This window comes from Salmo salar, chromosome ssa09 (assembly GCF_905237065.1).
Source record: "Salmo salar chromosome ssa09, Ssal_v3.1, whole genome shotgun sequence".
Taxonomy (NCBI): domain Eukaryota; kingdom Metazoa; phylum Chordata; class Actinopteri; order Salmoniformes; family Salmonidae; genus Salmo; species Salmo salar.
The window spans coordinates 130,650,275-130,673,871 of NC_059450.1; the positions used below are offsets into that span (position 1 = coordinate 130,650,275).

Consider the following 23,597-nt stretch of genomic DNA (forward strand, 5'->3'; position numbering starts at 1 on the left):
ATCTAGGTAGAAAACATGGCTATTTCGGTCTACCTACAAAAACAAGTCATCAAACATATTTTCTCCTCCAAGGCTGCTGTGACTTTGTGTTTGAACGTCTGTCAGTTTCTTCCTCTAGCCATCTGTTGAGTACAGGGACCATCTCAGCCCAGTCCCACTACGCACTCTCTGAGAGAAGGCTTGGGATCTGTGGGGTTTTGCTTGGGAACAGTGTGTGTGTGTGTGTGTGTGTGTGTGTGTGTGAGACCCAGCCCAGAGCCAGGGAGGAGGGAGAGCTCTACTTACCTACTGGTTTCCTGTCACCTGGTGGCTCTAGCTGTCGGAACACACTGTATTTGTCTCCGCCAAAATCTGGGTCAAACGAGATAAACAAAACAGGTAAGCTTTCAACTGAATGATAAATGACAGCATATTTGGCAGGCAGGCAAGCAAATGTACTGTACTACAATACCACACAAAGACTATTAGGTAAGTATTCTATGACAAACAACATGAACAATGTCTATTTCCTACACATGTGTTAGTTGTGGTGGAGGATGAGCGTATCAGCAGTGAATAGTTGAGGTGTGTTGTAGGGCCAGGAGGGTGTGTACCTGAGACAGGCTGAGAGGGCTCTGGAGGCTGCTCCACAGAGAGCTGCTTGAAGACAGCATACTTATCAGAGGATGACGAGGAGGAGCCAGAGACCGGAGTCAGAATGGCAGGAGCACTGCAGACAGACAGACAATACACCATGCTCAGTCCACAGGGGAGTCTGGGGCTGTGTCCCAAGTTGCACCCCATTGCCTATATCGTGCACTACTTATGACCAGAGTGCGCTATGTATGTAAGGAATGTATGTAGGGATTTATGGACGCAGTCTGGGGGTCAATGCTGCACCCATCTCCCCTACCTTAATCCCTTTAAACTGCCTGACTCGATTGGACACATACAATGGTGAAATCCCATGGCAGTTTTACACCATACTGTCCCGCAGATAAGACACAGGGAATCCAAAGCCTGGAGGGGATGAGGGATCTCTCCTGACGCCTAGCCTTCAACTGACCATCATCTTGTTAAGAGCCATTCTACTGCTGCTGTGAGAGCCACCTGTCTATCCTGACGATTCAAGATGGGGTTTTTCAGTCTCCCTTTCAATTAGACAGTGATCTGAGCCCGGGGTGGGGGGGGTGGAGATACGCAGGAGGAAACAATTAAGCTTTTGTTTTTTGGGAGAGAGGAAGGGGATTGTAAGGGACTATGCCACCATGCCACTCAGACGTGAGATCCTTTATTTCCACATTCTCTTTGTTCTTTGTCTTCTAAGATAACTGGCTTTGGGCTGCCTCTTCCTGAGGGACACTCCCCACGCAGGGTTTGAAAAGTAACATAAAGAAACTCATTAAGAGATGGTGAGGTGCAATTGTTACGCTGGAGAGACTATTACAAGCAACTAAGAGACCATGTACTTGTTACCCACAATACCTGTATAACATGTAGCATTCAGCTTTACTTCCATACAGGACGCATCATCTTATTTAAAGTACTAGCAAACACTGATCCAGCCACTGAACTGAAGTCAGTCAGTCTGTACGGTACCTGTTCTGGTGCAGAGAGGGTGTGGTGGTGGGGAAGGTTTCCCCTGACTCCCCCTGGAATTCAGTGAAGGACTGGTCCCCTCCTCCTGCCCTGGGGGCCTCCTGGAAGTCCTGGAACTCATCATCGTCTGCTTTCCCCTAAACACACCACCAAGACGATGGACACATGAGTGAGTAAACACAGAATGAATGAACACACTACTGTAAGTCGCTTTGGATAAAAGTGTCTACTAAATGGCATAAATTCTATAATTATACATAATGTGAAATGAAACCACATGTATCTGTATATACTATGGAGAGGCTTGGTTGGCTCATTGGCTGGATGTGATACCTGCAAATGTGGGAAGTTGGTGATGAAGTTGGTGGGTAGTTGGGCAGAGGGTAGAGGAGTACCAGGAGGAGCCCTGCCCATGACTGCTGGGGTAGGCATGGCCATGGACACGGGGACGGGGGGCTGAGTCATCATGGGCTGCTGGTGTTGGGGACTGCTGGGGCATGACAGGGGCCATAGCCATAGCCAGGGCAGGCAGGTTGGGCACCGGGGGAGAGGGGAACTGGCTCAGGATCTCCACATTCATGGCTGGAAGACCACTCTGCAGGGGAGGGATGAACAGGGATCAGTGGTCAGGTTCAGATAAGACTGTGTCTCCTGAATGATGATATATATATATTTAAAAAAAAAAAAAAGGTATTTATGCCCCCTTTTACTCCCAAATTTTGATCTTGTCTCATCGCTGCAACTCCCCAACGAGCTCGGGAGGCGAAAGTCGAGTCAAGAGTCTGTAATGAATACGCTATCGTCTGGTTGGAATATTATCTAATATTTATGTTAAAAAGACCCTAAGGATTGATTGTAAACATCGTTTGACATGTTTCTACGAACGGTAATGGAACATTTTGACTTTTCGTCTCTGGTTTTGCGCTCACGCATTTTGCCTTTGGATAGTGATCTGAACGGGCGAAAAAAAGGAGGTATTTGGACATAAATATGGAGTTTATCGAACAAAACAAACATTTCTTGTGGAAGTAGGAGTCCTGGGAGTGCATTCCGATGAAGATCAGCAAAGGTAAGTGAAGATTTATAATACTATTTCTGAGTTTAGTTGACTCCAGAACTTGGCGGGTAACTGTATAGCTTGCTTTGATGGCTGAGCTCTGTACTCAGAATATTGAACAATGTGCTTTCGCCGTAAAGCTATTTTGAAATCTGACACAGCGGTTGCATTAAGGAGAAGTGTATCTATAATTCTTTCAATAACTGTTGTAAAGTTTATCAACGTTTATGATGAGTATTTTTGTAAATTGATGTGCTCATTCACTGGAAGTTTTGGGAGGCAATACATTTTCTGAACATCACGCGGGTTTTTGGACATAAATATGAACTTTATCGAACAAAACATACATGTATTGTGTAACATTGAGTCCTGGGAGTGTCATCTGATGAAGATCGTCAAAGGTTAGTGATTCATTTTAGCTGTATTTCTGGTTTTTGTGATGCCTCTCCTTGCTTGGAAAATGGCTGTGTGGTTTTCTTGTGAAGTTGATGTCCTAACACAATCTAATGTTATACTTTCGCCGTAAAGCCTTTTTGAAATCGGACAATGTAGTTGGATTAACGAGAAGTTTATCTTTAAAATGGTGTAAAATAGTTGATTGTTTGAGAAAATTGAATTATGATATTTTTGTTGTTCTGTATTTCGCTCCCTGCTATTCCATTAGCTGTTGGCTAGGGGTCCCGCTAGCGGAACTCCTGTCCATAACAGGTTACCCGGAAGCCAGCCACACCAATGTGTCGAAGGAAACACCATTCTACTGACGACTGAGGACAGCCTGCAGGCGCCCGGCCCCGCCACAAGGAGTCGCTAGAGCGCGATGAGCCATGTAAAGCACCCCCGGCCAAACCCTCCCCTAACTCGGACGACGCTGGGCCAATTGTGCGCCGCCGTATGGGACTCCCGATCACGGCCGGTTGTGATACAGCCCAGGATCGAACCCGGGTCTGTAGTGACGCCTCTAGCACTGCAATGCAGTGCCTTAGACCGCTGCGCCACTCGGGAGGCCACAGTAACTGCTTAATGCGTCAATGTAGATTTTCATATGTTAGACATTTAGAAAGTTACATAGACAGGGACATTAAACTTCGCAAAGACACCCGTCATCCTATAGTGAATAGGCAGTGCTGTCTGTAAGTGCATCATAATTATAAAGCAGTGACACTGGAAAATTGTGCTTTTCCTTTCATCTAACCCAATCATCTATTATAATTGTATTCCATCCAGCAGGAGCCAGACAGATGTTTTGCTGAAATAAATCATTCATTAGTCAAGTTCCATTTTAACAGCCATCACTGGCGGCGGCTTCCCAATCTTTTTCATCATTGTACAAAGGATGTAGCTCATGCCGGCGCTCCCTCAAGACTCTTACATAACAAAATAAGTGATATTATTCTCGCTGTGGCAGGTGGCGGTGGCGTGCAGAGTGAGTTGTGCAGTGCAGAGGATTGTCAGTCTCCCAGGGGTGCTGGTGAGCGACAGGGCCGGGCCAGGCCGGGGGAGATAAGAGGTATGCTGTCATACTAGGCTGAGAAGAGACTCAGTCACTTTCACCTGGCTGCCTGAGCTCAGTCACACCACCACCCTCACTATCAGTCTCCCTTTCACATGTCTGGGCTGAGACTGTAAGACCGTTCTTGGAAGATCAACTGCACACATAATAATATGCAGTAGGCCTAACTACTGAAGTGAAGTAAGGTGCTATGAAACATAATATTAGGGACTGTCCTTTACTTCACATGAAGAAAAGATCACAGTGAAGGATGGCCTTGTGTCCCCAATGACAGAACAGATCCTCAAATCTTTCTGTTGTTAATTACTCTGACCCTTTAAAAAATGTAAGGTGATGCAAATGCCTACCTGTGCCACACCAATCAGAGCCAGGACTGTGTAGAGCTCCTCCTTGGTCAGCATGCCAGGTGTGGTGCGATTGGCTGAGGCCCAGATCTGGCCCAGTGCTTCCCTGGGCAGGCCTGATGACATCAGGATGGGGTAGAGCTTGGCTGTGTCGATGCCCCCCGGAGTCATGGTGAACTGCAGGACCTTTTTGAACATCTCTGGAAGGGAGAAAGAGAAGGCATAGCAACAGGTCAAACATATTACAGAAAGACTGGCTAGAACTAGGAAGTTTTCTCTGACTCAATGGAGAAAGCGTTGGACAGGATCTGAGTAGACACCATAGACATGCATCATTGGAAGAAACCTGTTCCAAAACGTAGGTGTTTACCTGGGATGAGGCTGTCGTTGTAGAGCCAGCCTGGTACCATGGGCTGAGGGTACCCACCAACACCTGCTGTCAGCAACACAGGGACAGTTAGGTTAGGAGCTGAAGCAGAGACTTAGGGCTGGGTGTACTACCTGCTCTGCTCAGCATCTCACCAGACCAGAGCCTGCCTGTATAGTATTCTCCACCTACTGGAGATCTGAGTGGCAATGTAATGCTGCTCTGCACTGATTCACTAAGGACACATCCAAAATGGCGCCCTGACGCACTACCTTTAACCAGGGCCCATATGGATCTGGTCAAAAGGAGTGCACTATAACGAGAAGAGGGTGCCACTTGGGATTCCACATCCTAAGCTTCCTGCTGCTTCATACAGCTATTCATCTGTACTTGTACCAGAACCAACTACTCCGACAGCTCCTGAGGGGGAAGAGAGGGTTGGATTTGGGTTATCAAACAAATAAATGAGCCTCTCTCTTTAATTCATAGTGACGTTGATCTAAATATTCTGTGTAACCATGAGGTGATTTTTTTCATGAACGTACTAATTCTGATTCAGCAGGTGTAAAAGCAGCTCCTAAAACACACTGAATAAGGTGCGTTCGGAGAAGAAGATGCCTTAATGGATGCCTTAGACTAGAACGTCGAAATGACAAATGTTGACTCAAGCAGCTACTAGGCTACATCATCCCCTCATCAGACCAGCTCAACCGTCTCAGACACTTAAATAACTCTATCACAGTTCACCCAGTCTCTGATGAGGAGCCTCTACATTGCCCTGGATGACAGACAGCAAGCGACTGAGGAAAAAGACCAACAAACGAAACCAAATAGACAGCAGCAGAGTAGCAGAGTGCCATGCGGAATAAGAATGAGGCCCCAGGTCTAAACCCACGGGACCCCAGTAGGTACGGGTCAATCCAAGCGTAGCATCTCATCCGTGTTAAACCTAAGCAGTCAGCAGCATGCGCCAGTCTCTCTATGACTGCGTCAAATGACACCCATTACCTACAGAGCCCTATGGGCCCTGGTGAAAAGTAGTATACTATATAGAAAACGGGGGGCCATTTGGGACACAGCCAGAGCGAGAGAGGTCAATCTCTGGGAAAGTGATCCCCAGTAGAGGAACAGACAAGAGGATTATTTAGTCAGCAGCCAGGTATTCCTCCAGGGGATCTCCACATTGTGCAGGCTAGCGTGAGACAGGCCTAAAGAGATCTGGATGGAGAAGAGACCCAGCAGAACGATTCCTCAGCTATATAGGAGTCCCGAAGCAGTTACCCAAGGAGGCAGAGATGGGACACTCTAGTCCCTATGAGTGACTCATACAAAACAGGATAAATGACATCAAGAGGTTTTAGGCTTTGCCAAACCAATCTGTGAGCCCAGAAGTGGTTAGTATGATTTCCATTACAGATTGGAAAATCAAGAGAATTATCAGGGTTAGAAACAGTAAAATCACATTTTCTGAAGTCTTATCAGTCAACGTTGAAGTGTTTGCTGAAAAATAAGAGAGCGGAATCGGGGGCATTCGGCCATAAGCTTGAGTGGAGAGTGAAAAAATAGATAGGCCCCATGCTCTGCATTGACTGTGTTAATTCTGCAGTGATCGAAGGCAGAGAGAGAGACTGTTAAGAAATGGTTTATTTTCTCACCACCGTCACTACTGGTTTGGGGAGGAGGGGTGTCGGCTTGCGGTGAGGGGGCTGTGGGCCCCCGTGCTGGTGCCTCTGGTTGTGGTGTTTCTATAGTGAAGGCAGAACTCAGGTCCCCAGGAGCCTCAGCCCAGTTCCGGGCCTTGGTGCTGGAGTGAAACTGGGCCGAGACTGTAGCTCTGTTAGGGGCCAGGGTCCTCTGGGACTTAAAGCTAACCTGGGCCTTCTTTTCAGCCGTTAAATCACACGAGGAGAACAGTTTCTCTTCCAGGGACGGGCCTAGAGAGGTGGGTGAGGAGGAACACAGCTGCTTGATAACCCAACCATTCATACTGCCTGTTTCTTAGTTCTATTGAATTTAGATTTCACAGAAACTGACCATCATTGCTTTACAGCTGTTATTCAGTGTGCCAATTTAAACTCAGGGACACTGTAAGAGTGTAGAACTGAAGTGCATCAGCAGCTTCACACATTACATGACAACTATGTTCAACTTTTGCACCTAGGTGGAGCTTCTGGCCGCTTACTGAATGCTACAGATAGGCTAGGCTATCAGTTTCTAGGTCGGTGGCACTAGCAGCATATCAAAGAGCTAGAGCAGGGGAGTCAAACTCATTTTGCCCCGGGGGCCTGCATTCGGTCATCAGCGAGGTCCGGAGGGCCGCACTGAAAATGTGTTATAATTTGCAAAAGATAGTCCTCTATCCATCGTTTTTGGAATTTTCGATGCTCCCTGACAGTCTAGCTTTCATTTTGGTGATTATTAGCGAGCAGGACACAGACAAGAAACTGTATGAATGTAGGTTCATTATCATTTCTACAGTGTTTCAATTTGGTTTTAGTCATTTTAAAATATGTTTTAAAATAACCCCCTTGCAGGCCGGATCCGGCCGTATGTTTGTGCATTTTTTGCTAGAGTATGTATGTACCACCTAATTGGCTTATTACAGATGGTAGACAAGTAGGTCACTAACTCCTTAAAGGATTGGAGATAAAAAAATAATAAATAATAATTAAAAACGGAATTCAGATGTGTGCGTGCGTACCATCTCTCGGCTGGCGTGTGTCCTCTGTAGGCCAGTTAGAGCTCCCTCCTTCTCCGTACAGAGAACACAGGGAATGATCGAGGAGATTACAAGGCAGGGGACACAAAGAGCCAGGCTGCGTCTCAAAGCGCACCCTATTCCGCTTCCTATTCCATTAGGGAATAGGGTGACATTTGGGATGCTGCCTCAGTCTCCTGTCCTCCTGGTGTGTTTACTGTCTGTCAGAGTCTTCCATCTCTTCCTCACTATAGCTGGCTTATCAGGGCCACTGCCAGCCAGAGTGAGCACTAACAGTCCCAGCCCATACTGGATGGTACAAATACCTGTGCCACTGGGAGTATTTTACTAAATGTCAGTAACACAGAACTGGATGTTGGGTTCGGCACTCACACGGTTTACTTTCTACTGTGCATTAACTTAAAGGCTTAAGTAATCTGACCATCTGTCGTACCGTCTGTATGCTTACACACAGTAAACAGACAACAAGCCGAGTCTGACGTTAGAGGGTTTTCAACACCCCGATGCGGTACGGCCTATCGTCGCATCAGCAGCACCGGTGATATCTTCCAAACTGTGTTATAGGTTGATTATGAACACTGAACACTGACTTATGAGGTTGATGCAAACAAAAAAACTGTTACCTTGAAATGCAGATTGAGAGCTGGAGTTTCCAGTAGAGTGTTGGGTGGCAGTAGGAATGGACACAGAGGCAGGGAGGGACTGGGAGGAGGAGGAGGGTCTCTGACCAGGACCTGGGTCTAAAGACTGGGGATGGGCCTGGGAGGAGTGGGGGAAGGAGGGTCTCTGACTAGGACCTGGGTCTAAAGACTGGGGATGGACCTGGGAGGAGGGGGGGAAGAGGGAGGAGGAGGAAGGGAAGGAGGAAGAGGCATCTACAGGCCCCTGCATAAAGTCACTAAACTCGTCATCATCATTGGTGAAAGCAAGGGGGGGGGAGTGAGAGGTGACAGAAGAGTGGGATGGCGATGAGTCTGTAAAAATGGAGGAAGACAACACAGGCTACGATGACGGGAGGTGGACACAGTGCACAGCACTAGAGCAGTGACACAAAGGCTAGTTTGTGCAGGATCAGAAAACGTACCATGGATTCTTAAGCTAATTATTGTTGAATATGTTTATCATATGAATGAATAAATATGATAATGTCCATAGTTAATATGAACTAAGGATGTCAGATCAATTAATACTAAATAAATAAGGTGGTTAGTTTGATGTTTGTTAATAGACAACTTTCTGTAATGCACAAGGTAATGACAGTGAGAGACACAGTAGGTCAAGTTGAAGATCTAAAACAAAGTGAAACGTGATAGAAAAACAGAAGATTATGTTGCTCTCTTAGTATGCTAGAATCTTTGTGAGACACAGAGGCAGATACAGGCTGCTCTGTCCTTTGCAACAGCTGCTGTCACATAGTCTGGCTGTCGCCAGCCTGTCTGTCTGTCTGTCTGTCTGTCTGTCTGTCTGTCTGTCTGTCTGTCTGTCTGTCTGTCTGTCTGTCTGTCTGTCTGTCTGTCTGTCTGTCTGTCTGTCTGTCTGTCTGCCTGCCTGCCTGCCTGCCTGCCTGCCTGCCTGTCTGCCTGTCTGTCTGTCTGTCGGTCTGCCTGTCTGCCTGTCTGCCTACACCCCAGAGGCAGCCTTATCAATCTCAGGGGAGGCTGTTCAGTCAGGCAGCAGGGGAGTGGAGCTGTGTCCTGACTCCTGGAGGACAGATACGGAGGAAACACAGAGTGAAGGACAATGACTGTACTGATGAGTGTACCTGGCTTCTTGGGGTGTGAGGATGGCGTGGGGTGCATCTTGGCGTCTCTGCTGAACCCGTCCAGATTGCCTTTGATGGCCTCCAGCGCGTCGTCCCGACTCGCCCCCATCTGTCCCTGTGGATGGGACAAAGCAGGGCTCAGGAGGGGAGTGTATCTAAACTGACAGCATTGAAGCGTCCTAAATTGCACTCCATGTGTCCTTATCACAGTGTGGGAACTAGGACCGGATGAGGGTAGGACTGAGGCAGCAGCCAGGCATGATGATGATGATGTGGCTCACCTTGGGTTTGACGCTGCTCAGCAGCCTCAGCTTCTGTTTCTGCTCCTCAAACTGCCTCCTCTTCCTGTCCTCCTCCAGCATCCGCTGCTGCTGCTCCAGACGCTTCCTACACAACATAACACACAGAGAGCATACAGCTAACACACACACTGACCACATAGACAGACAGAACAACATGTAGAGAGAAAAAGAGAGAGAGAGAGAGAGAGAGAAAGAGCGAGCGAGAGACAGTGAGAGAGAGACTCTTACTGGTGTTCCTCAGCCATCTGTTTCTGCATGTCGGCAGTGTACTGGGGCCCGGGGCCCCTCATGCCCATGAACTGCGGCTGGCCCATGAACTGCATCCCCATGGACATCCCACCCTGCACAGAACACACACGCACACAAAGCGGAGGTCCTTTCATTCATTATTATCACAGCGCAATGTCAGGAAACCAATGCATTTCTAAGTGGTTTTAATACAGAACTCACTACATAAGTACAATCAGACTGGAAATAATGTGTGCTATTAACACTATGCAACACAGAGAGGTCCTAACACTTCAGCAGTGAATGGAGGAAAAGTTGTCATTTGATAAAAGAAAGAGCAAAGAGAGAGAGATAAAGGCAGAGGATTTGGTAAGGATGAGGCAATGCCCTGCAAAGTGCTCCTTCTTCTAAATGTCTAGCCTGAAAGAGAGAGAGAGATAAAGGCAGAGGATTTGGTAAGGATGAGGCAATGCCCTGCAAAGTGCTCCTTCTTCTAAATGTCTAGCCTGAAAGAGAGAGAGAGATAAAGGCAGAGGATTTGGTAAGGATGAGGCAATGCCCTGCAAAGTGCTTCTTCTTCTAAATGTCTAGCCTGAAAGAGAGAGAGAGATAAAGGCAGAGGATTTGGTAAGGATGAGGCAATGCCCTGCAAAGTGCTCCTTCTTCTAAATGTCTAGCCTGAAAGAGAGAGAGAGATAAAGGCAGAGGATTTGGTAAGGATGAGGCAATGCCCTGCAAAGTGCTCCTTCTTCTAAATGTCTAGCCTGAAAGAGAGAGAGAGATAAAGGCAGAGGATTTGGTAAGGATGAGGCAATGCCCTGCAAAGTGCTCCTTCTTCTAAATGTCTAGCCTGAAAGAGAGAGGTAGCTTGAGGCAGTCTGCTCTCTTATAAAGAGACGCATTACAGGAGAGATTGTCTTGCCCTTCTTCTTCTTTTGGCTTATTTAATACCTCAGAGGACCAAAGAGACAGTAACGTAAAACAGAATACCTTTCACTCTTGGGTAATGAAAGGAATATGTTGTGGCCATTGCATTCAAATACACACACCCGTGCACGCACACACAACACACCTGCATAGGCATGGCACCAGGAGGCATCTGGACTCCGAAGTTCATTCCCATCATCCCTTGCATGTTGGGCTGCATTTGGACTTGGACCATACCAGGGAATCCCTGTTGTTGCTGCTGCTGTATGGGCATCATGCCTGGACGAAAACACACCACACATGTACAGTCACACCACAAGCTCTGCAAAAGGCTACACTGACAAAGGTTTGTTGCAAACCATAAAGATAACATGTAGTCACTAAAGCATGAACATGTAGTGTCAAAGAGGACAATATAAGTAGAGTTGTCCCAACTGGACTGGAGTGTGTTATTGGATATAGACTAGACGTACATTGTGCAGTACATTATTATTGCAAACACATTTCCTGGACAGTGAAGAGTCAACAGAAGCTCAGCAACAACCCAATCTGTTTTTCCAGTGTGAGTGGAGTGCTGTAACAGCTCAGAGCAAAACAGAGGCGTATCAGGGAATAGAACTAGAGAGTGTGTTTGTTTGCACAGATGCTCTGGCTGACAGTCCTCCTGGAGCCTCCACATGATTTACCATATAACGCCCCAACCAGGCTGAATAATGGGTTATGGATCATCCAAACAAAGTGCTGCATGCATTCTGATGCGTATTTGCTGAAACATCTAAGGACCCCTAACACAGCCACAACGGTGTGTGTTTGTTTTATGTTTTTGCCCCATATTCCAAATGCCTGTATCGCAAGAATCGAGGTTTTGTTATTTTTCGTGTTTATGAGCTTGTTCTGATGTTGTATTTTTAGTCTCCTCGCTTTCACTCCTCTGTGCTGTGTGCGTCTTCCCCATTTACACCAGAGATCTGTATAACTTTTCAAACGATATCCTTTTTATGCCTCAACTAGTCAAATTGCACGATGAGCAGACACTACTAAAACGAGACGATCAATGAAAATTGATTCTGGAAATTGAATGCTCAGTTTGTCGCAACGCGGCATTGGTACCACGTACCGCTAGCAGCATTTTAGCCAACGACTGTTATACTATCTGTCTAGTCTGTGTTTTAGAACCATAAAACACATTATATAAGGAATTGGCAGCTCGTTGTCATTCTGAGAAATAAGGTAGACCACTTGATTTCAACATCTGAACAAAGTGGAAAGGCTAGCATGCTGTTCAAACAGTTGGAGACAGACAGAAGGGTGAGTTAATAACAATTTGACTGTTCAACTTTGTTAGCTAGGAAATAGATTCAAGTTGGCTAAACTTGAAATATAAAGATTAGCTGGCTAATCACTAGCATGAGGGCTGAGAGTTTGTTGATGAGACCTGTCTTCATTCTCCATTGCCTAATGCCTGCTACAAGAAGTCAGTCATTACTAGTCAATACGCATTGTACATATTCTAGTTACATTTGGAACCAAAAATTGCATTTTCATAGACAGACTTGAAAGCCAGAAAAGTAATTATTGCAACAAAAAGCAAGTGAAACTATTTGAATCAAATAATGAAATGATTAGAGGGTCTTATGTTTGTGGAAGGCTTATATTTAGTCCTGAATTCATTATATTATTGCTGACTGTTTTAAATGCAGTGTATTGTACCTTTAATTATACAACAACGCTCATTTAAAGACAAAAATGTTTTTGTAAATCAAGATATATTTAGTGAATCGCCCATAAATTTGAAGAAAATCGAGATGTGATTTTTAGGCCATTTCGCCCAGCCCCAGTTTGTTTATGAAGAGTCATTGTTAACTCAACAAACACCTTATACATAACACAGCTACAACATAAGCTACATGATACCAGAGAGTTGTCATGGGTAATGACCAACGCTTAGTATTGTTAAGTCATCAAGGTCAATTCCAGAGCTTACTATCACACTGCCAATGTGAGATGATGAAATATCCCCATTACCTAATAAACTATTACAAACAGATTTATGTCCTATGTATTGTATTTGACGGATGTTGTTGTTGATAGCGCAGACTGCACATCTGAACTGACTTTACTCTGATGAACATCATTATGAGTTATTGGTTAGGCCTATTTACTGAATCCAAAAACTTCTCCAGAAACCAGGGCACATTAGAGAGTGAAGTGCCCGGGGAGATCTGGAAAAGTACCGCTGACTGACAGGACGCGTCACAAATGGCACACTATTCCCTATATAGTGCACTACTGGTCAAAAGTACTGCACTAAATAGGGTATAGGGTGCCATGTGGGACGTAGAGTGCAGGATGACTCACCTTGTGGCGGTCCCAGGCCCCCTCCACCAGGATAAATAAAACTGCAGGAGAGAAGGAGAAACACAGGTCAATAACACAGCTAGAGACTAGCCTAAAGGGAAGACTAATGGAGAACATCTAGGCTGAAATCATTCAACTGTCACTCACAATAGGCTATCGCATAAAAGTAGGAAACATTGGGCTATTCACCGAAAATCATTCAGCAAATGGATCATTATCAGTTCACACCAATCATTTGTCTGACTATAAACAATGTGACACAATAGCTATCATTTTAACAACGGAGTCATCATTCACATCACAAAGCATTACCAGAGCTGGAGATTGGATGTGATTTCCTTACAATGGCACGGAGAGAAAGTCAAATAATAAACATGCAACTGTATGGTAATGTGGCAATACCTAGCCTCCCTTTTTCTGTTCGGGCTGTATATTTTGGACACTTTTCTGTTCGGCTAGGCAGCCTGGACTTGGATCCAGTGTGGTCCTTATTGTTCTAGCTCACTGCTTTCCAGGGAACGCATGAATAAATATTGCATTGACCGCGAACACTAAACCTGACAGGCAGGAAGAAAAATCTATCCAATAACCCTTTGCTGTTGCTCAGAAGAACATTTATCGATCAGGGAATGAGCTCCTCTGAAAACAGTCGTTCTGGAATGCTTCTCCTAGCATACCCACGCTCTGTAATTTTCCATAGTGGTTAAGTAATAACAGCTAGACATGAAGATTTTAAAGGGAATGCACGTCAGTGGTCGTTTCATGTGCTGTAATTGATGGGAGAATCTGTCTAGATCAGGACACGGCAGGGAAATGGAGACAAGAGCAGGAATCTATAGAAACCTGTTTATCTATAGAAACACAAAAGATAGACTAGATTCTAAGAACAGACCGTGTCAGAGAATTAGGTAAGAGAGAGGGATAAAGAGTCAATAAGGCCAGCTTGGAACTTTGATGCAGTCTGCTTCTTGCCTGACTCCTCCTCTCACTGGCTCTATGGTCCTACTGATGCTGGAGGAGAAAAGAGATGGATGAGGATGAAAGCAGACAGCTTTAGTCTACCTGCTGCCCATCATAACGCCTGAACATCCAGAGAGACTACTAATACCCAGGGAAGCCCACTAGCCCAGTCCATCCTACAGAGCAGTACACTGGACCTTGGAGCTTCACTTTACAATTGCCATTTCAGGCAAATCCATGAATCCATCCAAATAGCACTTGCATGCTCTGTTTTTTCTCCATCCTGTCAAAATAATCCTTTCCCAATGGTACCAAAATGCCATGCGAGACAAAAACTTTGTTTTTCTATTTTAGGATGCCAGAATCATATAATTATAATTAGAAAAAAACAGTATCCCTTTGTTTACAAATAGAATAATACAATGCATTAACAATACCAGGATGCTTTCCCTTAACCTGGGCTTGATGTGGAGTGAGACATTCTGGCGGCATCTGTTCTGCCTCAGATTTAGCCTGTAGCTTTACAGAGCTTTCATAGCAGCGCTATTCTACGCAACCACAGCAAATGAAACCCCCTGGAACAACAGTGCAGATTAACCCAGAGTGAGATCAGCAGTGCCAGTGATACCAGCTGTGGGCTCTGTATAGGCCACTGCATTGTACAAGGCCTGTGTTCATTGATACAACCAACATTGTTGGGCTAATTTAAGGCTTGGGCCATGCCACATGCATACAGGTGCTTCTACCACATGCATACAGGTGCTTCCACCACATGCATACAGGTGCTTCTACCACATGCATACAGGTGTTTCTACCACATGCATACAGGTGCTTCTACCACATGCATACAGGTGCTTCTACCACATGCATACAGGTGCTTCTACCACATGCATACAGGTGCTTCTACCACATGCATACAGGTGCTTCTACCACATGCATACAGGTGCTTCTACCACATGCATACAGGTGCTTCTACCACATGCATACAGGTGCTTCTACCACATGCATACAGGTGCTTCTACCACATGCATACAGGTGCTTCTACCACATGCATACAGGTGCTTCTACCACATGCATACAGGTGCTTCTACCACATGCATACAGGTGTTTCTACCACATGCATACAGGTGCTTCTACCACATGCATACAGGTGCTTCTACCACATGCATACAGGTGTTTCTACCACATGCATACAGGTGTTTCTACCACATGCATACAGGTGCTTCTACCACATGCATACAGGTGTTTCTACCACATGCATACAGGTGCTTCTACCACATGCATACAGGTGCTTCTACCACATGCATACAGGTGTTTCTACCACATGCATACAGGTGTTTCTACCACAGTAACTAGCCTGGCAGATCCGTGTGCATCATTAGACCTAACGTACCTTCTCCTTTTCACTCTGGTAACGAATTTAAACAGAAGCACTGATATTTCAACATCAATGAACTCCTCATATGAGCCTTAAATGATGTAATGCATCCATCTACTGCAATGTGCACTGACTGCACTGCAACCTAATGTAAACCATATTTCTGCAAGTCTTTCATTCTTTTGGCATTTTGGACATAATGAATAAATAAAGTGCATAGTGAAAGTCTGGAAGCACCAGCACCAGTCATGTACCCTCCCAAAGTCTGATTAAACAGCTCGGCTTTAATATGATACTTAACTATGAACCTATTAAATAACACTTAACCCTGTCTTGAGCAATTCATCCAAGTACAATTTCTCAGTCTCACCCATCAAAGCACTTTAAATGAAGATGAATGCTACATATAGCTGAGCTTTTCCCACAAGCTCAACACAACTCCAAAATGTCGCTCGTACCTGTTGTACATTACAGCTCTCCTATCGCAACTCCCTATTGGCCTCATTTTGATTTTTTTACTTAATTAACCTTTATTTAACTAGGCAAGTCAGTTAAGAACCAATTCTTATTTACAATGACGGCCTACACCGGCCAAACCCAGACAACGCTGGGCCAATTGTGCGCCGGCCTATGGGACTCCCAATCACGGCCAGTTGTGATACAGCCTGGATTCGAACCAGGGTGTCTGTAGTGACGCCTCTAGCACTGAGATGCAGTGCCTTAGACCGCTGCGCCACTCGGGAGCCCAAAGCGGTGTGCTAGTCCCATGATGTGTGAGACTTTCTGGTCAAAAGTAGTGCACTACATAGGTAACAGGGTGCCATTTGTGACACATCCTCAGAGTGCTATGCCAGGCAGCAGGGCGAGTGAAGAGTAGACTCACGCCTCTGGCTACTGTTGACAGCCTGGGATCAGGATGGGTTTCATTAATTTCAGGCTAGCTTGCCAGCACAGCGCCTGCTCCTCGTCCCTGGCTCAGTGTGTCACATTCTGTCATCAAGTAGTATGTCCACATCGCACAGCCTTCACCACACACTAACACAATCACACAATCACACACACCCAGCAGAGCTATGCACAGCTAGCCATGGTCACGTTCGCTGATCTGAGACCACTAGCCAGCACGTTGGGTGTAGACAGCTAACTAATAGAGAAGGGGGAGAGGCCTGAATAATACCAATAGTACTAGAGAAACATAGGCTACTCTGGCCAACCCAATCTGTAGGCCCAGCCTAATCTAAAGCTATTTGGTTTCCCCAGCACCAGTATCCGTATCACCTGGCTGGTCGGGTCCAGAGGCATGTAGCAGGCAGACATGAATTATTCACACCGCTCAGCTCAGGCCGAAGCTGCTGATGAAAAAGTCATGAGGATAGCCTTTTCAAGTCCAATGTAGGACGAGCTGCTGCTTCACCAATATCAACAGGCTCATGCAGGACTCCAGATTTTACTAAATATTTACCACTTCTCATAGACCTCTACATCAATCGCTAAAAACGGAGAGGAGATTTAAAGCAAAGGCTTTATTTCACTACAGCAGCTCAGGTTTAACATGATAACCGCCTGGACTTTCAGCCTATAAGTACCCACTAGAGAAAGTTGAGAACGTTACCGGCCATCCTCTTTAGCATAATCATCAGATTCACATCAACCCGCAAGGTGCGCAAACATAAGCACCTAGACTTGATAAATAGCGCATAAACAATTGTAAAGCATGAAATGCATGAATAAATATTTGTGGAAATATATCCATGTAAAATATAACAATTAAAAAAACATAAGCCTAAAGTACATTTTTGACACATTAACATTCTAACAGTCTAATAAATACATTTCATATAATGCTATCGGAAGAAGAATTTGGTTGTTTATAAAGGTCTTAGGTCACATTAGAAAACTAAAAAACTATTCGTAAAAACGAAAAACCACTAGTTCAAGTCCATCACAAAGAACTCCATTATAATTTTCGTTTTGGTAGGTCAAAAGAAACATTGTGGAAATAAGAAAATGAATTTAAAAGAAAACAGAATAGCATATTTTACAATTATTATGTTACTAGTCTTTGCTTAGTAGCCAGAGCAATGTTGCCATGCTGGTGGTCATGTGCTGAACGCATGGACAGCGCAAATATTCTTGGAAAAAGTCAAATTTGTAAATAGTGCTGTACCTCTTGAATTGAGAGTAATTTGACAAAGGTAAGTATAGATCTAGAAATCAAAACATGTTACCTGCATGTGACTCTGAGGGAGGATTTGATAGTGATCCTCCTTTCCTTGCATCTGTCAATTACAAGATGCGCCCATCTCTTCATGTATAATTTGACAACTCATAATATTGTCACTCATCAGACTATTGTCAATTTAATCTTGTCTATAGGCTATACTGAAATTAGTTTTGGTGTAGTTTACATGGGCCGGCTACGCAGGCTGACTGGCATCGTTTGTTTCCCCTTGCTCATCCACTAGGATAGTCAATTATATGTTTTGCATTATTCTAAAGGCCTACTGCAACACGTAGCATGTTTTCGTTTCCAGTACAATCAATGTGATTAGTAATAGCGTTGTAGTAAATAAAACAGTCAGGTGACAGCTTGTTTTTACAAAATAAAACGTAAAAGAGAATGGTATGAATCCGCAAGGCGTGCGATCAAATTATTAACGGTGATAAAAAGGCATAACACAAACTCTCCAATATACTAATGTTGTTCTAAATGAAATCAGCCTATTCACCTTCATCATTCAGTTAGGACTAATTTAAATTTGATTGTTAAGTAACTTGCACAATTATATTCATTCAGTGGGTTGGCATTGTTTGCTTCCCTTTGCTCATCAACTCAGAGTCAAGGATATGTTTTTCATTCTAAAGGCCTGCTGCACGACATAGCATGTTTTTGTTTCCTTTACAATAAATGTGATTAGTAATAGAGTTGTAGTAAATAAAACAGTCCTGTAACAGCTTATTTTTACAAAGTAAATGTAAAAGAAAATCATATCAACCCGCAAGGAGTCTGGTCAAATGTTTTGCTATAAACATAAGCGTCAACACTGATTTAAATTCAGTTGTGAAGTAATGTGCACAATTATCATGAATTCAGTGAGAGAGAGACTCATTAGCGCCTGGCTGGGTAACAACGTTCTACAGCGCATTGTCTCGTCGGTTAAGTTGGGAATAGGTGGGGGGGGAAATGAGGGAAAAGTCTCTAAATACTTTTCTGTTTGTGATTTAAAAATCCTAACAAATGAGCAATGTAAAATAGAAACATTTAGGAAAAGTTAGGGAAGGCTCAGGACCTTGCATTCTTTTTGGTCCAATTTGTTTAATTTACAAAATCAAACGTCAGTGGCCGTTGGCCTATAGCGGTTCTAGTGTTAAGACATGACTGATAGATCTGACTGACTGAACTACAATAGTTGTATTATAATGACATCAGACCAGAAGCAAAGATCAGAAAAGCAAAAGTATTTTTAGTCTAAGCAGAGAGGATTTATCTTTCATGGGGGCAAAAACGAGATCTAGGCTATATGCAGGTGTGATGAGATCATGATCAAGCCTGGATTTGGCCACTGAAAGAATGAGGGCATGGCAGCTTGCTTCATGATGTCATCCAACACCTGATCAGACATCAGCTTTGTCCAAGAAGATTCACCATGGCAGCACAGGTTAGCTGCTTTAGTGCTTGAATGTTTAGGGGATAACATCTTATGGGATATTAGCATGATTTGACCTCAGTTTTTTACAAGTCCCCAGTTGTCTTGAAAGCACCATCACCATTGAAGGAGGTTGGGGAGAATGTGTGCAGTGTGGATACTCTGACGTAACGTTAGTTATCGTCCTTATTAGCTCGGGCTATGTTAGCTCGTTAGCTAGTCAGCTCAATCCAACAATCTAAAGATGACAGTGTGTTCAGTTATCGAATCCGCTTAGCCTGCCAATCCATACCTGGGCTGCTTGCACAAGCAACTAGCATTACCTAGCAAACAACATCTGACAACTCAGCTGATCTACCTACTCGCTAACGTTAGCTGGATGGCTAGTTAGCTAACTACATTACTGTGTTGCAAATACGCTTTATATAAACTAGAACACATTATTTGTTATTATTATTCGACAGCCAGCAAAGATGTGACAATACATCTAACCGTTAGCACTTCACTAAAAAGCTGCATTCCTATGATAGCTAGCTAACTTAGGCATCTAGCATTATTAGCTGTATAGCTAGCCTGCCTCGCCTAACGTATTGCAACGCTCATTCTTCACTCGCTATTCCGTGTGTAAATTTAAACCGCAGTTGTCAAGTGCAGAATACCGTGAGACAAATAATTGACTCGTTTCTTATATATTTATACAGACAGAAAATAAGTACCTGCCACCTCCCCCAGATCCTGGCCGTAACGCCATCTTGATAACATTGGTCTGTGACAGAAAGATGTCGTCGGCAGTGACGGTGTGTGACGGATCTTCCGGGTCACTGTTGTTTCTCCTCCACAAGATGTCGCTGTGGTGCTTCTGTCAAGCTCACTAAAATGTTTGGCATTGCGTCCATGGAACATGATGCCAAGGCTCTTGGAAAGTTTACAGTAAATATGTAAATTGTGTACCTGTCTTGATTATATGCTTCTCATATCACAAGACAAACCTTTCAAATAGTCCAACATTTCCAAAGTATTTTTGATTTTAGATAAATAAAAGATGAATAAATGTCACTAAGTCAATGCTGATGATTAATTTCCCTGGGTCTTCCATATCACTGACATTATAACCCTGTCCTGGGCTGGATAGAATTAAACCTGCCTCTGCAAGGTTTGCAATATGTGTGTTTTACTTAAATACTGTCAGTTCAACACATGCATCGATCATGGTGTTTTTTCAGTCTCTCAAACGCTCTGATTTTATTTGATGACATGGGAAAAGTTATCTTCGTGGATAGGCCTACTGCAACATGGGTTCAATTGACTTGACCCCTCAGTCTTCCTAATTGATAAGATTAGATTTCCCTAATACAGATGTAGGATCTTCATTTGATCACCCTTTTGCAGAACTTTCCTGCAATGCAGGAAATGTAAAACTTGTAGTGTATTTGAGGTTTAAAAAGCCTTCTGAAGTTTGTAATTTCCACTTTGACATTTCAGACATTATTTTTCCTTACGAAATGTTTTATCAACCCCTACAAAACCTTCCATGAAATATAATCTACATAATAATATAATTTCCTGTTGCTGCAGGATTCTTTTTCTGATGTAGCAAACTGATATTTTTACAGCTTGTTGTATTTTATGGCACCTGCATTTGTCCCCTGAGGGATTTGTCCAACATTTATACTGGCTGAATGAGGTATTGAGGCTATTGTGTGGCCCCTCACATAAACGTTTTCAGTAAGCTTCTTCATTGTTGCGCCAGTGACAAGGTGGAGTTATAAGAATGAGCCCTTCTCCCACTGCTCTGTCGGTGTTGTTGTGAAAGATTTACAGCTTAATGAGGGTAGGGTGAGACATAGAATGACAGGCCCCTCTGCTATCCATCACCCGGTCGCAAAGCCACCAGCTAGGATTGACCCCATTTATATCATTTTTACTCTGAATGCATCTGATGCTTTCAATAGGTCACAGACAGGGTATATCCTGATTGTGTAGAATAATACCCAAATATGCAAAGGAGGATATTGCATACTTATACCTTTGAGTATACCATTGTGCATCCACATTAGTATATACTGAACTTTCTGACAGAAACTACAATTTCCAGGTTACAAATTGCTACAAATAAATTACTGCACTACAAATATAAACAAATGACTTGACCCATTAGTCCATATTGTGTCCATATTGGTACAATGACACATGGCTACTGACACAAATTTAACTGATACTTGGTGCAATACATTCTTTGAAAGAAAGTACTAACTACTCATTACTAAACTATCATTACAGACACTGATTAGCAGTTGTCCTATCCTGTGATTTGTTTTAGTGTGAAGTGCTGATTTATACAATATCTTCTGAAGGAATTTAATTTGTTTGCTACTTTGTGCTACTTGTGAAACTCATCAGTCTCCTCAGTCCCTCCTACACAGCTCTTTGAATCCATTCACAGGCCTTGAAGAGAGCATGGGTCTCCTACCCTGCTGGGAGCACAGAGTTTAGCTGGAGGCCGGCAGAGTCAGGCAGGTCCCCCTACGGTGGAGCTACCTGGGCAGGCTGTGGGCAGGCAGACCCCAGAGGTGGCCCTGTGAGAGAGTCGAACATTAACCCAGGCCCACTCTGGGCATCCTAACATTCTCCATAAATCATTAACCTCTTCAGCACCAGGCCAGTGACAGCATCAGCATGACAACTGCAATCTGTCAGGATCCTTCTGTACTGTATATGATCTGTCTCTGACGGGAGAAGACAAGATGAGACACATCTCATTTACTATCCATTTAGAAACAATGAGCCAAAAAGAGCTTTCATTCTTATTCTGACTTATTCCTCTGATGGCCTGCTAGTAAGATTGATTCCCTCAGGCTGTGAAAGGACTCCCCATTCGACTTATTTATCCTTTAACAATGTTATGTATCACATCTGAGGGTTTATGGCCTACTGGATAAAGCTAATTTGTTTATATTTGTAGTGCAGTGATTTACTTGTAGCAGTTTGTGTCCTGGGAATGGTTGTTTCTGACAGAAAGTACAGTATAGTGTACTGTGACAACAACTCTCAGAAGTATAGCACTTCATTCTATTGACTGTTTGTTTCTCTACTTCAGTTGTGTTGTCTCCTGTGTTTATGATACACAACTGTCAGACTCTCAGCTAAATTATGGCTTGTAATAGATAGAACATCTTCTAGGAGGATTTGTCCTACTTTTTACATGCTAATTGAGCCCTTTGTGTTGCCCTGGACAACTACTTTTCATTTAGTATGGCATAAGGGTTTACATACTTGCACACTGAAGACAATAAAGTAATCCCACAACAATGAGCAGGTTATATCAATTTACAGTACTTTTTACTTGACATCGCAATTTCTGCCAGTTACTGCAGATGAATTATATGCTGAGAAAAAAAGGGGATGAAATGTTTTTTTAAATAAACACAAAAGAAAAAGAGCTTTCAAATGTAATCTGAACCTACAACAACAAAGAATTGCATTGAAATGCGTCTGTAAGAAAGAACCAAAGGCCTCCTATACTGTCTATACTTGTCAAACTGCATCACTGTAGGTGGTAGTGAGGGAGATGTACAGTGAAGGGCTAGGATTGTTCTAACTCAGGCCTGTCTGAGAACAGAAGTACAACAGAGGAGCTCTCTTTCAGTCAGATCAAGGGCTTTGATGGAAGACGCCTCTATCAAAGCTGCTGTATACATGTGTATGTATTTCTCCATGGAGGGCCGGCCGGTGGGCCTGAACTCTGTTCGCTGTGGCCAATTAGCCCTGGTGGAGAGTGGCCTCCTGACCCCTGACCCCTGCTGGGCAGTCTTATCCATTAACCTCTTGGGCCCCAGCTGGAGTTGATGTAGTACCCATTCTTTTGGGACTGCTAAACACACGGCCACATTCACCCTGCCGCTTCCACTTTCCGTCCCTGTGTCCCTTCCTTCTGTTCCCCACGTGTCCATCTCGCTCCTTGCGTTGACCTTTGGGTCCCCACTGGAACTGAAGATTCACTCCTCTGTCTTGGCAATACACCAGTGAACAAATGTCAAACTCTCTGGTCAGTGAAACCTATCCTTACATGTTCTACTCTCTTATTACAATTTAGCTATGCTGTAATCGGTATCTCCATGACTTTTCTCTTTCCCGGCTTAACTTTCTCCTCTACCTCACATCTTCCTTTTTCTGTCCTCTTTGTTTTTCACAATGTGGTCGATGACATGAATGATGACAATACCATGTCGGTCATTAACCTGAGCTCTCTGGCTAGAGATTCCATAACAGAGACAGACTGGATGACAAATGGGGACAGAAGTTGGGGAAGAGACTGTAGGTTCATTTGTTTAACAATGGTTGATGGATCAACATCACATCAAATACTATTGAAACAAAAGGCAATGTTGTAAGACTAAAATAAATGCACAAATAGAATCACTAGATTCTAAGTTCAGATATGGAGATATTAGAAGCTGCCT

The 23,597-nt window shown here is 44.0% G+C and overlaps 1 protein-coding gene across 1 annotated transcript in view; it reads right to left on the reverse strand.

The window, feature by feature from the left end:
• The window catches only part of LOC106612791 (synergin gamma-like), a 47,172-nt gene extending 26,932 nt beyond the window's left edge, over nt 1-20,240 (reverse strand). The window contains 15 exon segments of the mRNA XM_014214286.2: nt 286-351; nt 594-709; nt 1,579-1,709; nt 1,711-1,715; nt 1,912-2,173; nt 4,493-4,689; nt 4,860-4,925; nt 6,512-6,790; nt 8,199-8,549; nt 9,338-9,452; nt 9,619-9,724; nt 9,868-9,980; nt 10,940-11,073; nt 13,153-13,193; nt 19,854-20,240. Coding sequence (XP_014069761.2) covers nt 286-351; nt 594-709; nt 1,579-1,709; nt 1,711-1,715; nt 1,912-2,173; nt 4,493-4,689; nt 4,860-4,925; nt 6,512-6,790; nt 8,199-8,549; nt 9,338-9,452; nt 9,619-9,724; nt 9,868-9,980; nt 10,940-11,073; nt 13,153-13,193; nt 19,854-19,888 — 2,017 coding nt within the window. The 5' untranslated portion in view covers nt 19,889-20,240.
• Nucleotides 20,241-23,597: the final 3,357 nt, after the last annotated feature.